The 20,779-nt window shown below is 39.0% G+C and overlaps 1 protein-coding gene across 1 annotated transcript; it reads right to left on the reverse strand.

Moving 5' to 3' along the window:
• Positions 1 to 1,710: 1,710 nt before the first annotated feature.
• LOC145457103 (dynein axonemal intermediate chain 7 homolog) lies at positions 1,711 to 20,618 on the reverse strand. The gene is made up of 16 exons (XM_080335270.1): positions 20,463 to 20,618; positions 20,226 to 20,387; positions 15,722 to 15,865; positions 15,390 to 15,527; positions 12,976 to 13,122; positions 12,737 to 12,917; positions 10,428 to 10,511; positions 10,239 to 10,369; positions 9,093 to 9,162; positions 7,477 to 7,667; positions 6,744 to 6,969; positions 5,557 to 5,771; positions 4,068 to 4,241; positions 3,842 to 3,952; positions 3,588 to 3,730; positions 1,711 to 1,986 (listed from the first exon to the last, which is right to left on the reverse strand). The coding sequence occupies exons 1-16, from the start codon at positions 20,466 to 20,468 to the stop codon at positions 1,764 to 1,766; spliced, it is 2,346 nt and encodes a 781-aa protein (XP_080191396.1). The 5' UTR covers positions 20,469 to 20,618; the 3' UTR covers positions 1,711 to 1,763.
• Positions 20,619 to 20,779: the final 161 nt, after the last annotated feature.

Below are 20,779 nucleotides of genomic sequence, written 5' to 3' on the forward strand. Positions count from 1 at the left end.
AACTGATGACAGCTTTCGTTTATGTGCTATCAGTAGCTTAATCTAATAGCAACGAATCTCTGTTTCTTAGACGGCTCAGTGCTTACTTCGCGCAGTGACAATGCCCACCTTAGCCAACCCCCTTGTATGATTCGAATCTTTCCGCTCAGAGCTCAAAATACCGTTTTTCTCCCCGCATTGCTAGGTGGTTGACTAAAAATAAAAAAGTAAAAAAAGGTCATCTTACCGCTCAGAGCTAAAATCACCGTTTTTCACTCCGAAATACCCGTCGGCCTTAAAAAGCGGGACGTTTGGCTGACTGGTCGGGACGCCGGGACAAGACGTTAAAAAGCGGGACTGTCCCGCCTAAAACGGGACGTATGGTAAGCCTAATTATACCATATCAATTTGTTTCTATTTCTCGACGCTTCGTATTCGATCCTCTATTTTAGCTCACGAATTTTATTTGCTGCTCTACATCTGTGTGAGCGATACAACGCCCTTTTGCATGTATATTTGACTTCATACTCGTCATTTGATTCAAGATATATGACCAATAAATCTGTTTTTCACGTATCTAGCAAAACGTAGCCTAATGACGTTGAATCATCACTCATACTTCGAAAAAACAATTTGACTTGAATTGTGACTTGACTTGACTCGACGTGACTCGAGTCACCTCCATAAAACGAGTAACTTGACTCGAGTCACCTTCGAAAATCGATTGACTTGACTTGAGTCAAAATGTACAATGACTCGTGACTCGAAGGTAGTGACTTGATCCCATGTCGGACCTCAACCGTGGATCAAGCCTATCTCAACGACTACATCCGACACGTCCACTTCAAGTCGAAATAAGAGCTGTTTCTTCCTTTAATGGCAGAGGTCGAGATACCGGCCCACGATCTGACATATCAACTTCGCCTATACCGGCACATAGGCTACCACCTCATTTCTATCGCTTGTACTTCTTATGTTAACTTGTAGGCCTAGGCTATTACTTTTCAATGAGTGTGTAATGTGCCTGCCTCTGATTTTCGTAATGTAGGCCATGGGGGATGTCTGATTTAAGAGACTACTCCAAGTTCTTTCGACACCTTCTTATCTTTTCATTCTATCGCGATCTTGCCGTGTTTCGAACTGTTGAAATTGCCATGAACTGCGTAAACGCAAGCACGGCTTGCTAATGTGCTCATTGTGCACAATAAATTGAGATTTTAAATGGAATCCCTCGCAGCGTTGTGAATTTTTGCAGTCACAATTTATTTTATATTTCGCAAATTATGTGTCCGGAACGTTGGATGTTCTTGCTACGTAACGACACTCCAAATAATGAGTGGTACTATATCTGTGTTGCAGGCCTACATTGGTCAGTTTTCATGAATCTGCTTACGAGACCGATGAAAATTTAAAATAAATTTGCCAGTTGTAGCTTTGATTCAAATTTTGGAATGCTTTGGTGCGGGCAAGGCGCCTGTCTCCGCATTGCACACCGAGTTGGAGTGATTAGGAGAAACAAATTATACTAATTTCGCAATGAAGCCACACTCTCATCGTTAGACAGGAAGGTTGCTGAATTGCGATTGGAACCAGAATATTGCAACTCTTAAGAATGCTATGGGCAATTAGCATGATAGGTGAAAAACTTTTTGGTGATATTTGAGTTAAGGATATCAATGTACGAACTTCTTGCACCCTACTTACGGTATCGGTAAGGAACACATTTCGATGTGCGGGTGGCAATTCATTTTATTAACAAAACATAAATAGTATTTGCAATTGGTTTAAGAATAAGTTAGGCATTTAGTTGCCTTTATTAATCCCATAACGGTATATACAAATAAGCTATCACTAGAACTGATACGATCATCAACCATTTCCCTAGTAGGTAAGTTGGGTCGTGATGGGAATGGAGTTTCGGTGATGGCATGAATAATGTCAGAATGATATTCTCCGTCCACACAGATCTTTGAGTTAAAGGTATCGTCATACTCCGAAATTGCGAGCCTGTCAAAAGGAAGGCCAAGTTATTTCGACGACAACAATCTGTTCCAAAACGAAATTACACTGACTGGTCCAGGCGCAGCCAGAGTGGAATATTCGGAAAGGGACAGTAGCCCGATTACCAAATGTGCATTATATATGTATTTTGTATATACTGCATCATTCGGCTGATGACTAGGTATATCAGGGGTGCGGAAACTTTTTAGCTCGCGGGCCGCATTCAACATTTGAATCCATTCGTGGGTCGCACTATATAAAATTGTGATACTAAGTTAAAATTCAATATTTTTTTTTTTTTATTATATAGTGAACGACAACATGGAATTAATATATATGTATTGTAGCGTAATGGTGATGCGTCCGGCTACTTGAACGGTCGGGCGCCGGTTCAATCCCCGGGCGGGTCAGACCAAAGACTCACTCTAAAACTGGTATCCGCAGCTATCCTGCTTGGCGGTCAGCATCCACGGATAGCATGGATGAGAAAAAAAGGGGGGTGCAGACGAGATGACCTTACGGTCTTATCGCACCTCCGTAGTCAAAGCATCTCAATGCAGGTGAAAATGAATACCATATCTGACTCTGACTCAGCAATCTTTTCATACAATCATTGCTGATTGTAGTCTACTTTTGGTTTAACTTCAGGACACACAATGCTGACCATCATAACCATGTTACCTTTAAATACGCTTCTACATTATATAAATAGTATCGATATAGATACTTCTACATCTACACATACCAAGAACGAAACCTATCTAACACACCAGCGAAACGGTTTTTCCAAGTACAGAACTAAAAGTAATAAACTTGCACGTGTTCTAAAATCACACTCGTGGTCCGAATTAAGTCATCTACGTTTCACTTTCTGTGATGTTTAGCAATTGAAACTTTTCAAAATGCATGGGCCGCGTGGTTGGGTTGAACTCTCTCAATAAAACAAAAAAAAACGATGGTAAGAAAATATCCCGTATCATTAAATATCATGTTGAAATATATTAAGAAAAAGTTTAATCACGTACCCACAGTAACTTGGTTTTTAGTACGCAGTTTATCAATATTTTTACAACGTTTCTTGAGGCTTTTGCGGGCCGCAGTTTGCCCACCCCCGAGTTATATTATATTCATTTGTACTGGTGTTGCTATAAGAAGTACACAATACACATTCTCTAGTACACATACGTACAATCGTACAGTCATCCCAACTGCAAGAGGCATTGTCACGTTTACAACAACAGACATACGGTTAGAGATTACTAAATTTACCGACCTCATTTCTTCGAATTTAATTCACCTGTTCATGGTGAAAACGACACACAATTTCGACATGTTCATGTGTGCATCTGCATTTCAGTTAACTAAAATCTTATGAAATGCCACTCAAATTAGAAATTTACGAATTTTTGTTCTTTAAATAATTACCATGCGATGCTCTTCAACCATTGCAGCCAATGCAGTGAAGACGAAATATCAATCTCTAAGACTCCAGTCGTCTTTACAATGCATTAGTTTTATAATCAAGATCAAACATTCATTCAAAACTAAACTTTTATCAACTAACAACAGCTAAGTACAGTCTGAGACTTATGTAAACAGTTTCTTACTTGTGAGACCTTCTTCCATCAATCATGAACACCGACCAATCCTCTTCCGTCAGTTTAGGAGGCGGTGGCACGGGAGCAACATATTGGTCTGTCGGTGGTTCCCATTTTTTCCGGGTATCTCCATGCCCCAGCCATGGCGCTGCCTGAATAGGGTAAAGGATGATAGAATGCATAATACGATGATATTGCCAAAACAATGAAGTTAACCAACTATGTACGGCTTACATGCACAGCAGATCGGAAAAAAAAATTACCTGGAAAACAAGTTGATTCTTGGTCACCGATGAGTTCCATTTGCTCCACGTGAAAGCCACTGCTGACGACATCAAAGCCATTTGATCATATATATCATCCAAGTCGACATCCTACAAAATAATTCCGCCGGTCACATGTCGAGATTACTTTTAAGACGTATTAAACCATGTATGAAAATAATATACACTTCCTTCAAAATTTATACTAATATTTACAGTGACCCACCTTGTTTTGAACACTGACAAATTTATCGGAATCGACAGCGGGGAAAATGTTGACGCCAGCAATGCGAAGCAACTTTTGTATTTCGTCTGGCTTCATCCACTTTTCATAGAGATGTCGTAATTCTGACGAGACCGCTTCAGGATCTTCGGGTGCTTGGAGTCTACAAGATGTGCCCTGTCAAGATAAATGTTTTGTTGCACACCGGTGGGGACATAGTCAGGACCAACAGACGATTGCGCCCAACTCCATTGCTTTGCTAGTACAGTCTTTAGCAAAGATCGTGGGCAAGAAATTATTCAAGCAGGATTTCCCACGTGTGCAACTATTTCCACTTTCAATGGAGCAGTGGGAAGAACAGGCTAAACTACTTCTTTCCTACAATTTGGATTTTGGAATATAGAAAGTATTGACAGGAAAAGTTTACATCAATTTTATGAGTGAAAGTGTCAAAATGTCTCCTGTATCATGGTAACTGGTAAAAGAGAATTATTTCAAAGATAGCACCTATTTGTAGTACCATTAGTCCAGGGGCAGGCAACTTCTTCAGACAGCGGGCCGGATATGGGAAAATGAAGTACTAGGCGGGTCTGATTGATGAAGCGATACAGACTGATCATATTTTAATTTGCTCTTGAGGAATAAATATGGTTTTGCAATTGTAGTCTATATTCCTTTGCATAACAACCATGTCCAATGGCAGCTATAGTGTTATTTGGTATGGGGACATCGTTGCTTTATTCCCATTTTACTCAATACCAAATAAGCAACAGAACAGAAAACTCAGAACACCTATAGGCAACGTAAATTAGACTAATCAGTAGCATAGGCAATGATCATTAGACAGGGGAATAGTTGATTATTGACATAATACACCTCGTCAGGGGTCGGGAACCTTTTTCGTTAAAAGAGCCATGTTGGCCCTATATTTTCAATTGTAATTCCCAAAGAGCCATGCAACGTAAACTTTAATTCACTATTGGAAATTCGTAATGTCATAGTCGCCCGAAGTCAAAGTTCCCTACATGGGATTTGTCGCTGACCTCACATTTTCTGTGTAAACACTGATGTGAAGTGATATCACCCATGCTGAAGCATGTTGGTCGAAATTTGAGCGCAGAGGTCGGGAACCTTTTGCAAGCTACATATTTTTCATTTCACTTTAAACTTCATTTAAGTGAGAGGGATAATATATTGTTTATCACGATTAAAGTCGGAAGCTACTGCGTATTATGCAGTAACAAACGGTTAACAGTTGAACGACTTTTAAAGGATAATTAAAAATTTATCAGAGAGCTATAATAGATCATCAAAAGAGCCATATATGGCTTTCGACCCATAGGTTCCCGACCCCTGCACCACAGGAACAGTTACAGCTCTATTCACTCTCAAACCGTGAAAAACGCAAGCCCGGTGAACGGGTAGTTCTTTGCTTATGTCGGTGCAGATAGACTAGACACCTGCTCATTGAAAGAATGCCAGCACTACTTACCTTTATCTCAATGAATGCTTCTGCTATGGCGGCCGTTATTGTGAGCAAGCAATGATTGGGGCCTAACGGTCGCAACTCCCATTGCTGAAACGGCATGTTTACGTGCAGGTCTTGCATCAAACAGAACGTCCCGAAGTTTCGAGACTTGAACGACAACGTCCGCGTTTCATCATTGTATTCCGTGTCGTTTATACCTGTGGTCTTCCAGTGCAGCTCTGCAATGAAATGGCACGATGATATGCTCACTAGATCGAATCAGCATTAGACTGTTGGCCGGATCGTACTGAATTAAGACACTTTTTAGGAGAGGTGATTATTAGAGAAGTATTTGTACTTTTTTGGAGTAATCAACTTGGTCTTGCCTGCTTGCACAACTTATCAAGTGGTTGCATTTGCAGACTAATTCCAACACTACTTAACAGTGTTAAAGGCAAAACCGCTTGCTTCTTACAGTTTATATTTTAAGAGGTTCTTGGAGGTACAGAACTTCAATATACAATTGACTAGTACATTCATATAGAAATGAACCCGGAAATTTTCGGCTGACACTTGTCAGGGGTAATCATCAGCGACTACTAGAAAATGGAAAAGAACACTATATATCCACAATCGTGTCACAAAATCTGACGTCACCAGCGTGAAATTTCGAACAAAAGAGCGCCCAGTGTACTATTTTTAGATGGTACACAAACTCTTTTTGTTGACAGTTTTTATTTTCTAACGAATGAGGTAGATTTAGGGTACGTTCGCATCACCTTATGCATGAAATTGTAATACAGTTGGATGAAATAGGCGATATATCATGGTAGTGTAATTAATTTTCAAAAATTTCGCGTATTTGTAGTGTAATCAATCGTTTTGCATTAGTTGCTAAGATGGATTTGGCCATTTCAGAAGTAGTCACCTTCGATTAACTGTTTAAAAAATATGCGACACCTTGAACAAATCTATACAGAGCTTCATGTTCTACTGCCACTTGAAGCAGTTTTGATATGTCATAGAAATGGCCAATTTTATCATCATTACCAACGGTGACTACTTCGACCATGACCACCTCCGTATCTGTGATGTTTATTTGAGTACAGTTTAATAAGAATTTCATCAGACCTAACACCAAAAGATTGCAACGAAAAGATAGGGAGTAGTCGAAGCGACTTGGTGAAATGTTTCATTAACAGTAATTATACCCTGTTCATCCCACTTTGCGACTTGAGGCTCTTCGAAAAACATGACATCTGACGGCAACTTGATCGTGATGACTACGGAAGGCTGGGTTTGTTCCGAGATCTGCGCTTTGGTCGCGCTTTCCGAATCGTGACCCTCTTCTTTAGCAGAGGCAGCCCTTGATGAAGATTGCTTCGGTGCGAATGCTTCTGATGGATATTCGACTGTTGTCATCGGTTCGTCGATAACCTGACAGTTCAATTTGTAACCAAAATATGTTTGGGTGCCTTCTAGTAATGGCAAAGGTGGTCAAAGCAATCAGAGTGGAACTAATGCTGTAAATTTTTACTCAATTACAAGTTAGGGTTACCATATGTACTCCTTTAGGGGGATTTGTTCTGCTTTTTCAGGAAATCGAAAATGTTCTCAGAGGACGCCTAAATGTTCTCCTTAATGGGAATTCGCCCTCCTAGTCCTATAGCTTTAACAGCCAGGCCACAGTACAGGCACAACTAAAAGACGCCATAAATGATGCGAAATCTGTAATGTGGATGTTGGAGCGGGTCCATCCGGAGTGGGACAGGAAAATGATATGAGGATTGGTCGTTGTTTATGATTTAAGGAAGAAGGTCTCTCAAGTACCCTATTTTTTATATATCCAGCCAAATAAATATGGAAAAGTCGTCAAAAAGTTTTCAATTCCCATTCCCTTCAATTTTAGAACCATTCGTCACGATTCACAGACGTCCAATTTACCTGGCACAAAGTCCACCCATTTATGGTCTTGGCTTGTGGCGGCAGCTTGACCAATTCGACGTGGAAAACGCCACCCAATTGATGATATTGTCGCAAATCGATGACGTCCTCATCAAGAATATCGTCGTCCAAATCACCAATGTCGCCGTCATCATCAATAACCAGGTCTTGAGTCTCTTCATTTTCGACAGCTTGTGAGTCGAATATTAAAAAAAATCATTTGCAGTCAGGGAGGTGTTTACAAGGTCCATGGACATGTGAGATTGTGACACTTCAGCATGTGGATTGAAGTTAATGTTAGGGTTAGGGTTTAAGACAGTTTGGAGGTTATAAAGTCAAATGCTCAATTGTCGCATGCTCCACTGTCATTTTTCGTTATGTCGTATGCTCAGATATCACATATACATAAAAAATTATTATATAGCCTGACCTACATCTGTTGGATTGATGTATGACCGTAAGAGTTCACTTGACACGCTGAAAACTTGTGTTGAAGTACTAGTTTCTTACTTAAATGATTAACTTGAAATATGTCACATTTTGATATAGGCAGATATCGGCTTCATAGATATAAACTACCGGTATGTTATTATATGTCCGCGACAGCGATATCGGGTCAACATTCTGCTATCAGACCGGCCACAATTCATTTTCCGTAAAATGATAAAGGCAAAAGGGTAAAACGCATGGTACACACTGCGCACCCCTGGTCTAAATGCACAGTGACTTGAATATTTGAAGAGCTTCTAGGAGGTACAGAACTTCAATATACAATTGAATAATATATTCATATTGAAATAAACCCGAATATTTTCGGTTGACACTCGTCAGGGGTAATCGTCAGCAACTAGTAGAGAAATGGAAAGAACATTGTATATCAACAATCGTATCACAAAATATGACGTCACCAGCATGAAATTTCATGAATGAGAGAGCGTTCAATGTACTATTTTTAGGTGGTACACGAACTCCTTTTGTTGACAGAGACAGTTGACAAAAGGAGTTCATGTACCACCTAAAAATAGTACATTGAACGCTCTCTCATTCATGAAATTTCATGCTGGTGACGTCATATTTTGTGATACGATTGTTGATATACAATGTTCTTTCCATTTCTCTACTAGTTGCTGACGATTACCCCTGACGAGTGTCAGCCGAAAATATTCGGGTTTATTTCAATATGAATATATTATTCAATTGACTTGAATATGTACTCGTAGTCCTAGGCAAACATACTTTAATACTCCAAAAAGTAGGAGTAATTTGTTACGGATAACCTCTGAGTCGACAACACGTGACAACTTGAAAATGTGTCAGATACATATAATTGACTAACACATAATCATGTGTGAGCAATTGGTCCATTTCGACACTTATTCTATTCCCTGATGCAGTTATATTGCCCAGTTGTTATATTGGGCCACAGAAAATGGCATTCGGTAAGAGATTTGAAAAGAAAGCTTCGAGCATTTCAATTGATGAAATGGCATTTACTACCAGTCACTCACACAATTCATTCGATTGGTAGCATTGCCATCATTCAAAAAGGACACTGAAACAGTTAGGAGCTTCCTCTCCTGATCTGATGATATTTCAAGATTGACTACCGGTATTACCTTCATTCTCTGCATTTGCATCTTTTTCTTCCGAGGCTTTACTTGAATCAGCTGCTTCACTTTGTACACTCTGTGGAAAACAGCACCTTTAGTGAGAGGATGTCAAGCACTCTTCAGCCGGGCAATAGGCCTACATATGGAATCAATCAGCTTAAGATTTGTGGACGTGATTTGAAGTAAGTGAAGGTACTGAGGTAGTTTCTTTGTTCCAAAGGCGCGACTTTGATAGAATAATATCACATAGAATAGCTTGGGAATGATAAAAGGCAGTTGCCTAGGAATACTTGAATAATAGTGCTGAAGTATTGCAAATCAAGAATAGGTTTTCAATACAGATTGGATTGATGTAAATGAATTAGTTAATAACCAGAACCACGGTCACACATTTTTCTACAAACACCAGAACAACAACAGACTATATATAAATTGTAAATCATTAGCATTAGCTTGAAACAGTAGAAGTAGCGCCGTTAATTTCCACACAATTACAAATACAGGTAGCTACTGCAAAGACATGTCAAAAACTACTTCAAGTAGAAGTAGAGAAGGAAGATATGAAAAGTAGGAATGTAGGAAAGTATCTTTCGTTGTGCTGCAGCAAATTTCAATTATTTCTACCATAATGCGTGATGTAACTACTGGAATTCTTCATAAGTCCAGATTTCGCTAAAATAATTTTTTTTCAAATAAAAATTTGTCAGTTTCCAAGACAAAAAGGACATACAGTTCCCACCAGAAATGAAGATAAGTAGTACAATTGTAACATTATGTCCGAAAACACCTAATTTTCATTCACGAGTCAAAATATTGTCAAAATTACGATTTTTAAGGTAAAAAAATAGTCATTTTTAGGATCAAAATCTTCCGTTTTTCAAGTAAAAAAATCACCCAACTTATAAGACTTTCCAAGTCTTGCACCAACCCTCCATCTTATTCCGGAAATGCTGAGCACCAAGCGGGGACGGTACAGATGCCAGTTTTACTGAACAGGTCTTCAGTCTGTTCGGGCCAGGGATTGAACCCATGTTGTACCCATCAAGAAGCTGGACGCTCCACCATTATGCTATCTTGTCGGTAGTATGTGGTACAAGCAGCCAATAATGTAATGTTGCAATTCGTGACAACCCCAATTAAATCATTACTCACTTTTCTCCCTTCTGCTATTGACAGTCTCTTTTCGTCGGGGTTTTGACTAGGTCTTCTTTCTGAAGATTCCTGTGTGCTGTCATCCACAGTTCCCTCCAATACGTCTTCTACAACGGCTGGAGCTACGGACTCTGTTGCGGGAGACAGGCGATATTATTTGTGACACAGAAGACAGTTACGTCCCCGTACCTGGAGCCTTTGGCTTCTTCGGTTTGGCGTGGAAGGTGGAGCATTGATGCGAGTAAAAATCGTGGCGGATCTTCAGATTTCTAACTGACAATGGAGGAACAGAGTATTTCAGTTCAAGTGATCGAGAAGTACCAGCGCCGCTGAATCTTGTTGTAGTACAAGATAGTGTATCGCAGGATTGTAATGAGTTCGACTCGAGTCGCAAGGTTTGGTGACTTGACTTGACTCGGGGCATTTTCTCAAAATACCCAAAATGACTCGCCTTGTACTTGAGTCATTGCGCATGACTCGGACCAGGTCATATGACTTGAGAATCAGATGGCTAAGACTGACATTTCATTGTAATTTAGAAAAATAGCAAAGGCACCGCACTATTGGTATTTCGTGTATTAGTACTGGTACTTAAAAATGTGATCAGAAACTGTTAAAAGTGAGAAAAATTAGTATATTTGTGAATGTGAAGCAGTCGATATCACCAAGCAGTGTTGTAAAAGGTGTGTTTAACAAGACATTAACTCGAAACTGAATAGTCAACACAACGATTTGGACTTGACTAGCTGGTGAATTGAAAATGACTCGACTTGACTCGAGTCAAAACTATAGAAGTGAGATTGACTTGTGACTTGGTTACAACCCTGGTGTATCGTCATTTTATGGCCAGATTCATCTTACTGTAACTATTAGTCTTACGTTGAAATCAATATGCTCTTCACAAGTATACACAGCGGTGGTCAAAGTAGTCAGCGTTGCTACTCAGGTAGAAGTGGCAATCTCCAAGACATGTCAAAACTACAGCCATGGAAGCGGGATATGAAAGGTGTGAAAAACACTCAAGTAAGTGGATTTGGTGGTCGGCATTAGGACTGTACCCAAAAACTTTTTTACCAAATCTTGCTTGCTAGGCGATTAAATCGTCAGGCTGCCTAAAAAGCGATGCTCACCAAATTTGAATCTATTCCAACCGGTAATTGCGAAGCTATTACAGTTTGAAAACCTTGAACTTATTATAAAACTTATTTTTTTAATAATAATTTTACTGCCTACCACATGAAATTATTAATTTGCCTAAATAAACGCTGCATAACAATTTTGGCCAAACTCCAACCCGTAGAAGCGAAGTTTTTAAATATTTTATGATAAATTCAAAATTTTCCAACTGTAATAGCTTCGCGATTACTGGTGGGAATGGATTCAAATTTTAGGCAACCTGACAATTTAATCGCCTAGCAACCAAGATTCGGAAGAAGGTTCTTTTGAGCCATAGGCCACATACTTTAGTAATGAAGTACTTCTATGTTTTTGGAGTACTCAAGTATATCTTGCTTCCATGAAGGTGTTATTAGACTACCTCCGCTTGTACTACTTTTTTACAATTTGGAACAGTAGTTTTAGGGTAAGTTTGCATCAGATGAGTGAAATCGCCCTAAGAACCTCGTGAAATAATTCCAGTATCACAGTAACTAAATGAAGACTGCACCTATTTGCAGCATAGGGCTCTTCAAAGATAAATTTATTTTCAAATTTTACTTGCTACACTATGAGATTGTAAGGTTACCCAAAAAACACTGTACATCAATTTTGGCTCAATTTCAACCTATAGATTTTGGATTTATTTAATAAAAATGATGCACAACAAATTTTGCTCAATGCCAACCAGTAGAAGCAAAGTTACAGGATTACAAAATTTTGGACTGGGAAAAATTAGTATTTATAGTGGAAAATTCTTTAATTATTTATTAAATATCTACCCACCGTAAATACTATGATATGAAATCTGCATTTTTGAACATCAATAACTTCACTTATACTTGTTCGAATCGAACCAAATTTATTATACAGCGTTTTTTCAGATAATCTAACAATTTCATGAAGTAGCCAAGAAAATTAGAAAATATTTCCAATTTGTTTTTATTAAATAAATCCAAAACATTTTTCTCTTATAGCAATGCATGTATAGGTTGGTATTGAGCCAAAATAAGTGTACAGCGTTATTATACATAATCTATCAATTTTATCGAGTAGCCAGTTAAATTTGAAGAAAAAAGGTATATTTGAACAGCTCTATTACAGCGTCGTGAGTCATTTTGTGTTAGTCGTAAAGATGCATATTGCAATTTTGAAAGTAGCCATCTCGGATAAACTGCAAAAATCACGCGGAACCCCAACCAAATCATCTTAGAAACTATTTTCTGGTGTACTTGTCTGCTTGTGATTGAGTAGAAATTTACGGCGTTGCTTTTACCACCGTTAGGAACGAGCAGGGAGTAAGGTAAAGAACCACATATATAAACAAAACAAACGGCCCCCACTTGCTATCTCAGCCATAGCCAACGGCTTCGGAAGCTCGAAGGTGAAATTCTCCGATTCGAATGTGAACGACTTGAATCTGGGATTCTTGTTGAGATTACCCCACAGCATAATAATCTCGTGTTCGCCGCGAACGAGCTTCTGCAAATTCCCGCTTTCGGTGTCCGCCTCATAAATAGCCTCCTACAAACGATGCTGCGAATTGAGGCGTATTGATTTGCGGGTATCGGTTGTTACTTACCCGGAGAATCTTTAACGTTCCGTCGCCGTATCGCTGTAACAGTAGATCTTGCAGAGCAAGAATTGTGTTTTTATACTGACTCTCTTGCTCAGGTGTAATGTCTTCGGGAGGTGTGTCATCCAGCAAGAAGTTGAGCTCGTAAATCAACTGTGAATGCGAAAGTATAACTATAGAAATTAAACATGGAACGGCAACGACCGATTTTGCAGCTTCGTTCCGCTTCGCTGAGGCTGGAGTGGAGAATTGTTTTGCGTAAGCGACTGTAGGATGTCTGGCAATCCAAAATCTATCTTCCGGAGCGCAGAAATTATTGAATCTGGTCTTGATCGAAAGCTACCGTTGCACCGATTCCGAAAATATAAATTAAAATATGATCAAGCTCTGATCCACCTAGAATCCGTCCTCCGAGTCTGAAATATCGGCATTGTTCGAACAATCGGAGAGCCGCAACAGGTCATTGTTATGGCCATTGTGTTGCGGTTACCCGATTGTTCTGAACAATGCCGATATTTCAGACTTGGAGGACGGATTCTAGGTGGATCAGTGCCTGATCATATTTCAATTTATATTTTTTGGAATCAGTGCAACGGTAGCTTTCGATCAAAACCAGATTCAGTAATTTCTGCACTCGGGAAGATAGCTTTTGGATTGCCAGAAATCCTACAGTCGCTTACGCAAAACAATTCTCCACTCCAGCCTCAGCGAAACGAAGCTGAAAAATCGGTCGCTGCCGTTCCATGTTTAATTTCTATGGTATAACACTGGTCAACAGAACGAAATAAAAAAATTTAGCAGAACATCTGAGAGCCGTTTCTGGGGTTTTCGAGCTTGCTGATTACAACTATCACATTAGTTTTGCCAGATTGGCTCTGGTTCAGAAGATATTTATACCCCTGAAAAATCCCAAAATTGCTGTATTTACCCTTGAATATTTCACTTGGCAGGAAGTAAATCATAGATTTTCCTAATTTTATACTGCGCATAAACAGAGAATTGACTATGAAGAACCCTCATGTCGTTCTCAGTCATTCTATCAATATTAACATGACCTGATGCGAAATATTTGTTTGTCAAAAAAGCAGTTTGTCACGCCTAACAACTGTACTTTTGCACAACGGAAATACACATGCTCCTGTATCAATTGGTCATTCTACCAAGATGAAAGAGGAGTCTAAAGCTATAAAATTTGTCCTTGAAAAGCTTGGCTACAATACTCATATGCGTCTCATTTCTTTTGACTTGTAAATGGAAGGAGTTCACTGCATATCCAACATATTTTTGACAAAAGTTGAGATACTTTGAAATAAAAGACAGCCAATGTCGAACATGTTCCTCGGTCACTTTATAACTATTTGATGGAAGTGTTCAGTTTTCAATCAAGTAATCATTCGTAACAAGTCTGTGACATTTGCAACAAATTACGAGAAGGCAAAAAAGTGCATATTCAGTTCAGAGTTTTCTTGAAAAATGAACCAAAAAATAGTTATTGACAGAGGCGAAAACTTGAATGTGAAACCGTCGTGAGTTTCATGGAGAATGTATTAGTTAAACAATGAATATCTTCCAGATATAAGTGGTCAACCTGCTGTATAACATCTGACTCAAACGGTACCCGGGCTAGAGATAAACTGAAAAGTGATTTAAAAAGAATGAAAAAATTCCGATGGCCACATTTACAGTCAAGTGTCTTGTATTTCTCACAACGAAAGTGGCAGGACCAAAGTTGCATCACAACTAAAACAAAGGGAACATGGAACTATGCCAACTTGGATCGCCACTATAGCCACTATTTTAGGGATTTATAACTGTATTCAATAGGCCAATCATCGTGCTTTTGCCAATTCAGTAGTTTGCGAATTAAGGTTTTGCTAGAGAAAGGCATAGATGATCCATAACATAATGTATTTATGCATTGTCTCGATAATGAAGGACACCGGTGAAAAACAAAGCTATAGATTCGGAGGTAACATTTTGGAATCATTTGACTGGTTCGGCCCGCAAGCGATCAAAAGATTACTACTTCAAGTGGAAATGGGATATGAAGGACTCAAAAGTAGGCTAGTGAAGTACGTAGCTACGAAATGTAATAACTTTGTATCTTTGATGCTCTATTTCCTATGGATTTTTTCATCACCTAAGTGATCATGCTTAGTCTCTCTCTATGAAGACAGAGCTAGACCTATATGTATATATATCCAAGCTATCTGGAGCAATAGCCAATGACCTGGTTTGGAAAACAATCACTAACGTACATATTCAATTCAATGATCATAGATCGAACCCATGGCTTAGCAACAGAGAATGTTTCGTACTCCTCAAATTTTTTCACTACCCGAAATGAAAATTCCTGATCTGGCATATCTAAGACTTCTTTGATATTACTGAAATCCACGATATTGAAACAAAAACCTTACGGCGTATATGAGCTTTGCCTCCTCGAGAATGTGCGCAATGTCGTTTGTTTTCGAGTCTTTTGTCAAATTTATGTAGGTGTTGATCTCTGTCAATACGGTAGGATCCGGGGTGCCATCACATCGCATGTATCGTTCCCACTACAGAAAAGTAAAATAAATTAACTTTGGCAGAGACGAGGCAATATAACTGGGGCCGGAATAAATAACGGCGAAAAGGTGCATCCATCAACATATACAATACAGAGACCTGACAAGTAGCATTATTTTTGGGCTACTCTGAGGTGGGAAATGGAAGCTTTGAAATCCATGACATCGCAATTATACATTCTTACCACAGCATGAGCGCGAGCATCACGAGCAATATTTTCTGCTTTATTCTTTATAGATGTTAACCGGTCTTCGGTCCATTTGAGTTGTGATTCTCTTCTAGCTTCTTCCAATGCTTCTAGCCTTGCTAGCTCTGCCTTTTCTTGCTCCTGAATGCAATGATTTGAATCACTAGAAACACAGTCTAAATGTTAGACAAATGTGACTTGTGATAATAACCTGTTTACAGTCGGCAGGTTGCCAATTAAGTTACTTGAGGTAGAAATACGAAACGGACACTCAGAAAATTACTCGAGTAATTGATTCATAGAAGTAGACTGCGACGAGGGGTCCAGTTGGGAGTGAGAGCTTTCATAATTGCTATATGCATGCCTAATCCATGACTAATGAATGACGACAAATGACAGAGAAATTAGGTTCAATATTTGAACTTATATTCTCTAATAAAAATCGATTTAAATCTATCCGAATGCAACGTCCCACTTGAGCACAGTATCTGATATTTTAAAGGTAGAGCTTGGCTTAAAAAAACGATTGAAGTGAAGTAGTTGTAGTAGTAGCCAAGAAAGTAAGGAGTACGAGTCAACAGAACCTACTCCGGTACCAAACATTCCGTCTATAATATGAAATAGATAGAAAACAAATTCGCCTTAGACACACACTCAAGTACATTATCTAATTACAACTATTGCAAAGATGGTTTCAAATATCTTCTTGTTTGTTAGGGGAAAAATTAGCAAATATGTGGGGCATCTCGAGACCTTGGCAATTAGAGTCATGCAAATTATTAAATCAACATTGACTGATGTCAAACCAGAACGTGAATGAGACGATTCCCATGAGGCGCAACAAACTTTGCTGTTAGACAGGTCTGGTTATGCGAGGTCTTATGAAGCAAGGTCTTATGAAATGACAGTAGCCTACTCGTAGTCATATGATCTGCTGGTTTGCCCTTTTCAAAACTGAATGCTCCAGCCTTGGAACATCTTACTTCCATCACTTGATTAACAATAGTACCGATGATGTAGAAATTGGGTAGCGGTCTTTTTGACGTTTTATTGATGAACGTGCTAAGCATACTGGCAACTGTCGAAAGATCAAGACTGCTACATTGTCAGGCATTAGGCCGTGGTGAATGTTAGATTGAGAGATCCTATCTGTTCATATCACATGTGTCTCATATCACATTGTACATTGTGAATCTTGAGCAGATAAAAATAATGAAACCGCCGAATATGATTACGGTGAATCGGTGATGGCTATCAAATCCTTGGCTTATCAATGACACAGCATCGTTAGAAATCAGCATGCACACCAAGTAAGTAATTTAAAGAAGAATTTGTCTAGAATAGGCAAACAGTTAAAAGTATCAGGCGATGGTGTCAGTGAGATGCGAATATCAGCAGGCACAAAATAGTGGTCCAGTGTTATCATATATTATATATATTGTGCACCAACTCAAATTGTTATGTAGGCCTACATGGATTTGGGGTAAAATAGCAGCCATCCAAGGAAAGTAGTACTCATACAATAAAAGCTGGTAATACAGTAAAATTTGAAGCTCCTCGTCAATTATTACTGACTTCTGTTAGGTATGGTTGCAATATTAGAGCGAGCACAGTATGGTTTTGCTAATTGTTATCTGTATAGGCATCAGACATGGGGTGATTACTTCATGAATGTAATCGATTGCGATTACGATTACTTATGAATCACGCGATTACGATTACGATTACAGCAAAATCCGCGAGTAGTCGATTACGATTACGATTACTTTGGAAAAGTAATCACGATTACTCACGATTACATTCATTTTGCTTCTGAGAAGTTATCTTTGGAAGACAACAATGCGATGAAAAGGCCTCATGAGAGAAGGTCTTTATTTTTAAATGAGATATAATGACGTCATTTCCTGTGTATGACATAATATACCATGGCATGATTCACACAGAAATGAGCATTTCGGTGCCAGTCAATACCGCGCAGCAACACAACAAGACATGCTACATTGGCCGAACATTGTGTATTTGTCCATTGTCCATAGCCGCGCTGGATGGTCGTCACTGCGGAAAATGATGAACCACGTGCATAAATGACAATTTTTGGTGCGTCTCACGAAAGCTTTTCGTTTAGTTTTCTTTTCGTCCGCTACGTTTGGGCGACTCCAATATCTGCTGACTATATAGCAGACAGGAGGTCACGAGTTAACAACATACAATAAAGTTATAGTCGTAAATTATGTGCCTAAATATTCGCGCCTGGCGCGACTGACAGCAAATTCACAGCGGATCCATCGCATCAAATCGTGTTTTCCAGTTCTTGTGAAAAGCCCGGCCTTTAAGGAGGTTCTGGGGGACTTCGCCCGCCACAAGCTTTATTGATCGCCTTATGGGGAGCACAAGATCACCATTTGTGAGAATGGCGGTGGCGAAGTGCTGTTTCGGTACTGATTCTAGCTGAAATCCACGCTAACATGGTGTGTAAGCGGATGGCTAGTGGCATATCCGAATGATGAGTATAAAATTGCGAAAGAACAATTGTTGCCCGTTTTAAGTAGGGCCGTATGAGAATATGATAAGGTAAACATCAACTTCTGACTGCAATCCACTTAATACATATATTTCGATCTGCCGTTATACGAGTAACGGAAAATAACGGCTCGGTTATGATTTTTTTTATCAACAGCCTGGTTTTTAATGCTTCGATGTAGAAATTGTCATGTTTAATTTGGCGGGTACAAAATTTCAAATCGTTGTCCATTGTATACGTAAATAGGCCTGCCGCTCGCCAATCAGCTACGATTGCGTTTACCTAAGCATAACAAAACATCTATACATTGTACAATGTACAATTTGTACATATACGTAACTATTCGAAACTAGGCCGTGTGGTGATTATTATACTGCTGCGAGGTAGTGGCGTGTGCAGTGTAATGATCAGTGCAGTGACATAATCCACAGCGGGTGTTCTTGCAATCACAGTACCAGACTTGGACAACTAGATAATTCTAGTTGTCTAATTTCACTAAATTAGAGCGAAATGCCAGTAATCTAATTCTAATCTAATTTGTGAAATGCTTCCATGCTCTAATTCTAATTCTAATCTAATTTGTGAAATGTTCGTATGCTCTAATTCTAATTCTAATCTAATTTGTGAAATGTCCGTATTCTCTAATTCTAGTTCTAATCTAATTATTGTTTTCCTGAAAATGCCTCTTTGCCCGAGGCATATTGCACTATTGCAGTGAGTTAAAAAGAATATCCCGCTTGCGCAGGGAAATCCAGTGCCAAGCCGCCATCGCATTACTTACACCGTGCAGTCATAGTAGACATTATGACGAATATAGCCTGCTAGAGTAGCTTGTAGTCTGCGAACAGCATTCTAGTTTCTAAAACTTTACGTTAGTACATTGCCATTCTGACTAACATTGGCGATGCCCATGGTTACCATAAAAAAAAGTAATATTTTATTAAAGTATAGTTAAAATCGAGCCAAGCTTGGTGTACAGAAGTTAACCATTCTCATGTTTATGGGAATGTACTATTGTTGTTGTTTATTAAACAAAAATATGTGGCACCTATCGCCTCACGGCCTTTTGCACCACGCACTGTGATTTGATGTGAACTGCATTTTGCTGTATTCATTTCCCATATACAATTTCATTCCATTTTCAAGTTTTTGCGAACTAAGTATAGCTCTAATTCTAATTCTAATCTAATCTGGAAAAGGTTTAGTAGCTCTAATTCTAGTTCTAATCTAATTTGAAAAAGCTGTGTAGCTCTAATTCTAATTCTAATCTAATTTGGAAAAACTGTGCAGCTCTAATTCTAATTCTAATCTAGTTTAAAAAAAATTGTGGAGCTCTAATTCTAATTCTAATCTAATTCAGAAAAGCTGAAAATTTTCTAGTTGTCCAAGTCTGCACAGTACTACATTATTTACATCGAATATCTATTTACTACGTGCGGATAATTCGTTACGCAATCAAGAACCAAGCTAATACTTGTGACGCCATAATGAGTATAGAGGCGTTTGAAAACCCGACATTTCTGTTGTCCAAATCCTGTTTTAAATCATACTCTTCGTTGCTCATGAATGTTCATAGTTCAGTTTATGTCATGGGCATTGCACAAATGAAAAGTAATTGTTCTTTCACAAAGAAATCGATTAGATATGTGAAGTAGTCGATTACGATTACGATTACTTCGGATTTTTTTCGAATGTAATCGATTGCGATTACGATTACTTGGAAATGCTGTAATCGTCGTAATCGATTACGATTACTAATCACGATTACCCCATGTCTGATAGGCATTGCCATGTTTCTGGATATATGGTACCGGTACCATACCTGCGGTGCATTGTTAATCAATCAATTAACCCTATTTTTAGCTCCAAAATTGATGATGCTTACGCTATATCGGCCTTAGACACTGCGTTACCCGTGTCATATCATTAGGGTACGGGGACGGGCACAGTACGTTATGATGAATGACAGAATGAGGATACCTGTTTCAACAAAAGCATCTTCTGCTGTTCTTCTTGCAATCTCCTCAATTCCTCCTGTTCCTGGGATTGAGTATCTTCTTCTTCCTTTTCTTTCCCACGATTAAGCATTCTCGTAGGAGTCGACTTCCCAGAATTTCCTGCACGATTTGCCGATTTTGGTTGCTGTCAAATAGAATGATTTCGTACTTTTCTGTCGAAGAATCAAATTCATGGAAACCTTTCAAAGTATAGACTTACCGGCATGATTGTTTATCAGATATAACCACTTGAAATGAACCGAGAAAGGTACCAAAATACTGTATCGTGGAGTCTTTCAATAAAACGCGCATGTGGTAGTGAAGTTTTTTGGACTTGCAGAGGAATATCAGTTGAGTAACGTAGTCAAGGCAACGGCTCGGAAACTCAAGAGCCATACTCTTGAACCGCCAGGGGTCAGTAGAGACTGAAGCAGGCATGGACCAAAGTCACTCAACTATGACAAGTCGTCCGAACTGATTTTACCACTGTGATTCTATTAGAATTTTTGGCGAAAATCGGTGATTGTGTGAATCATG

The sequence above is a fragment of the Botryllus schlosseri genome, chromosome 2, assembly GCF_051294905.1.
Source record: "Botryllus schlosseri isolate E-star chromosome 2, Bs_hap1, whole genome shotgun sequence".
Classification (NCBI taxonomy): Eukaryota; Metazoa; Chordata; class Ascidiacea; order Stolidobranchia; family Styelidae; genus Botryllus; species Botryllus schlosseri.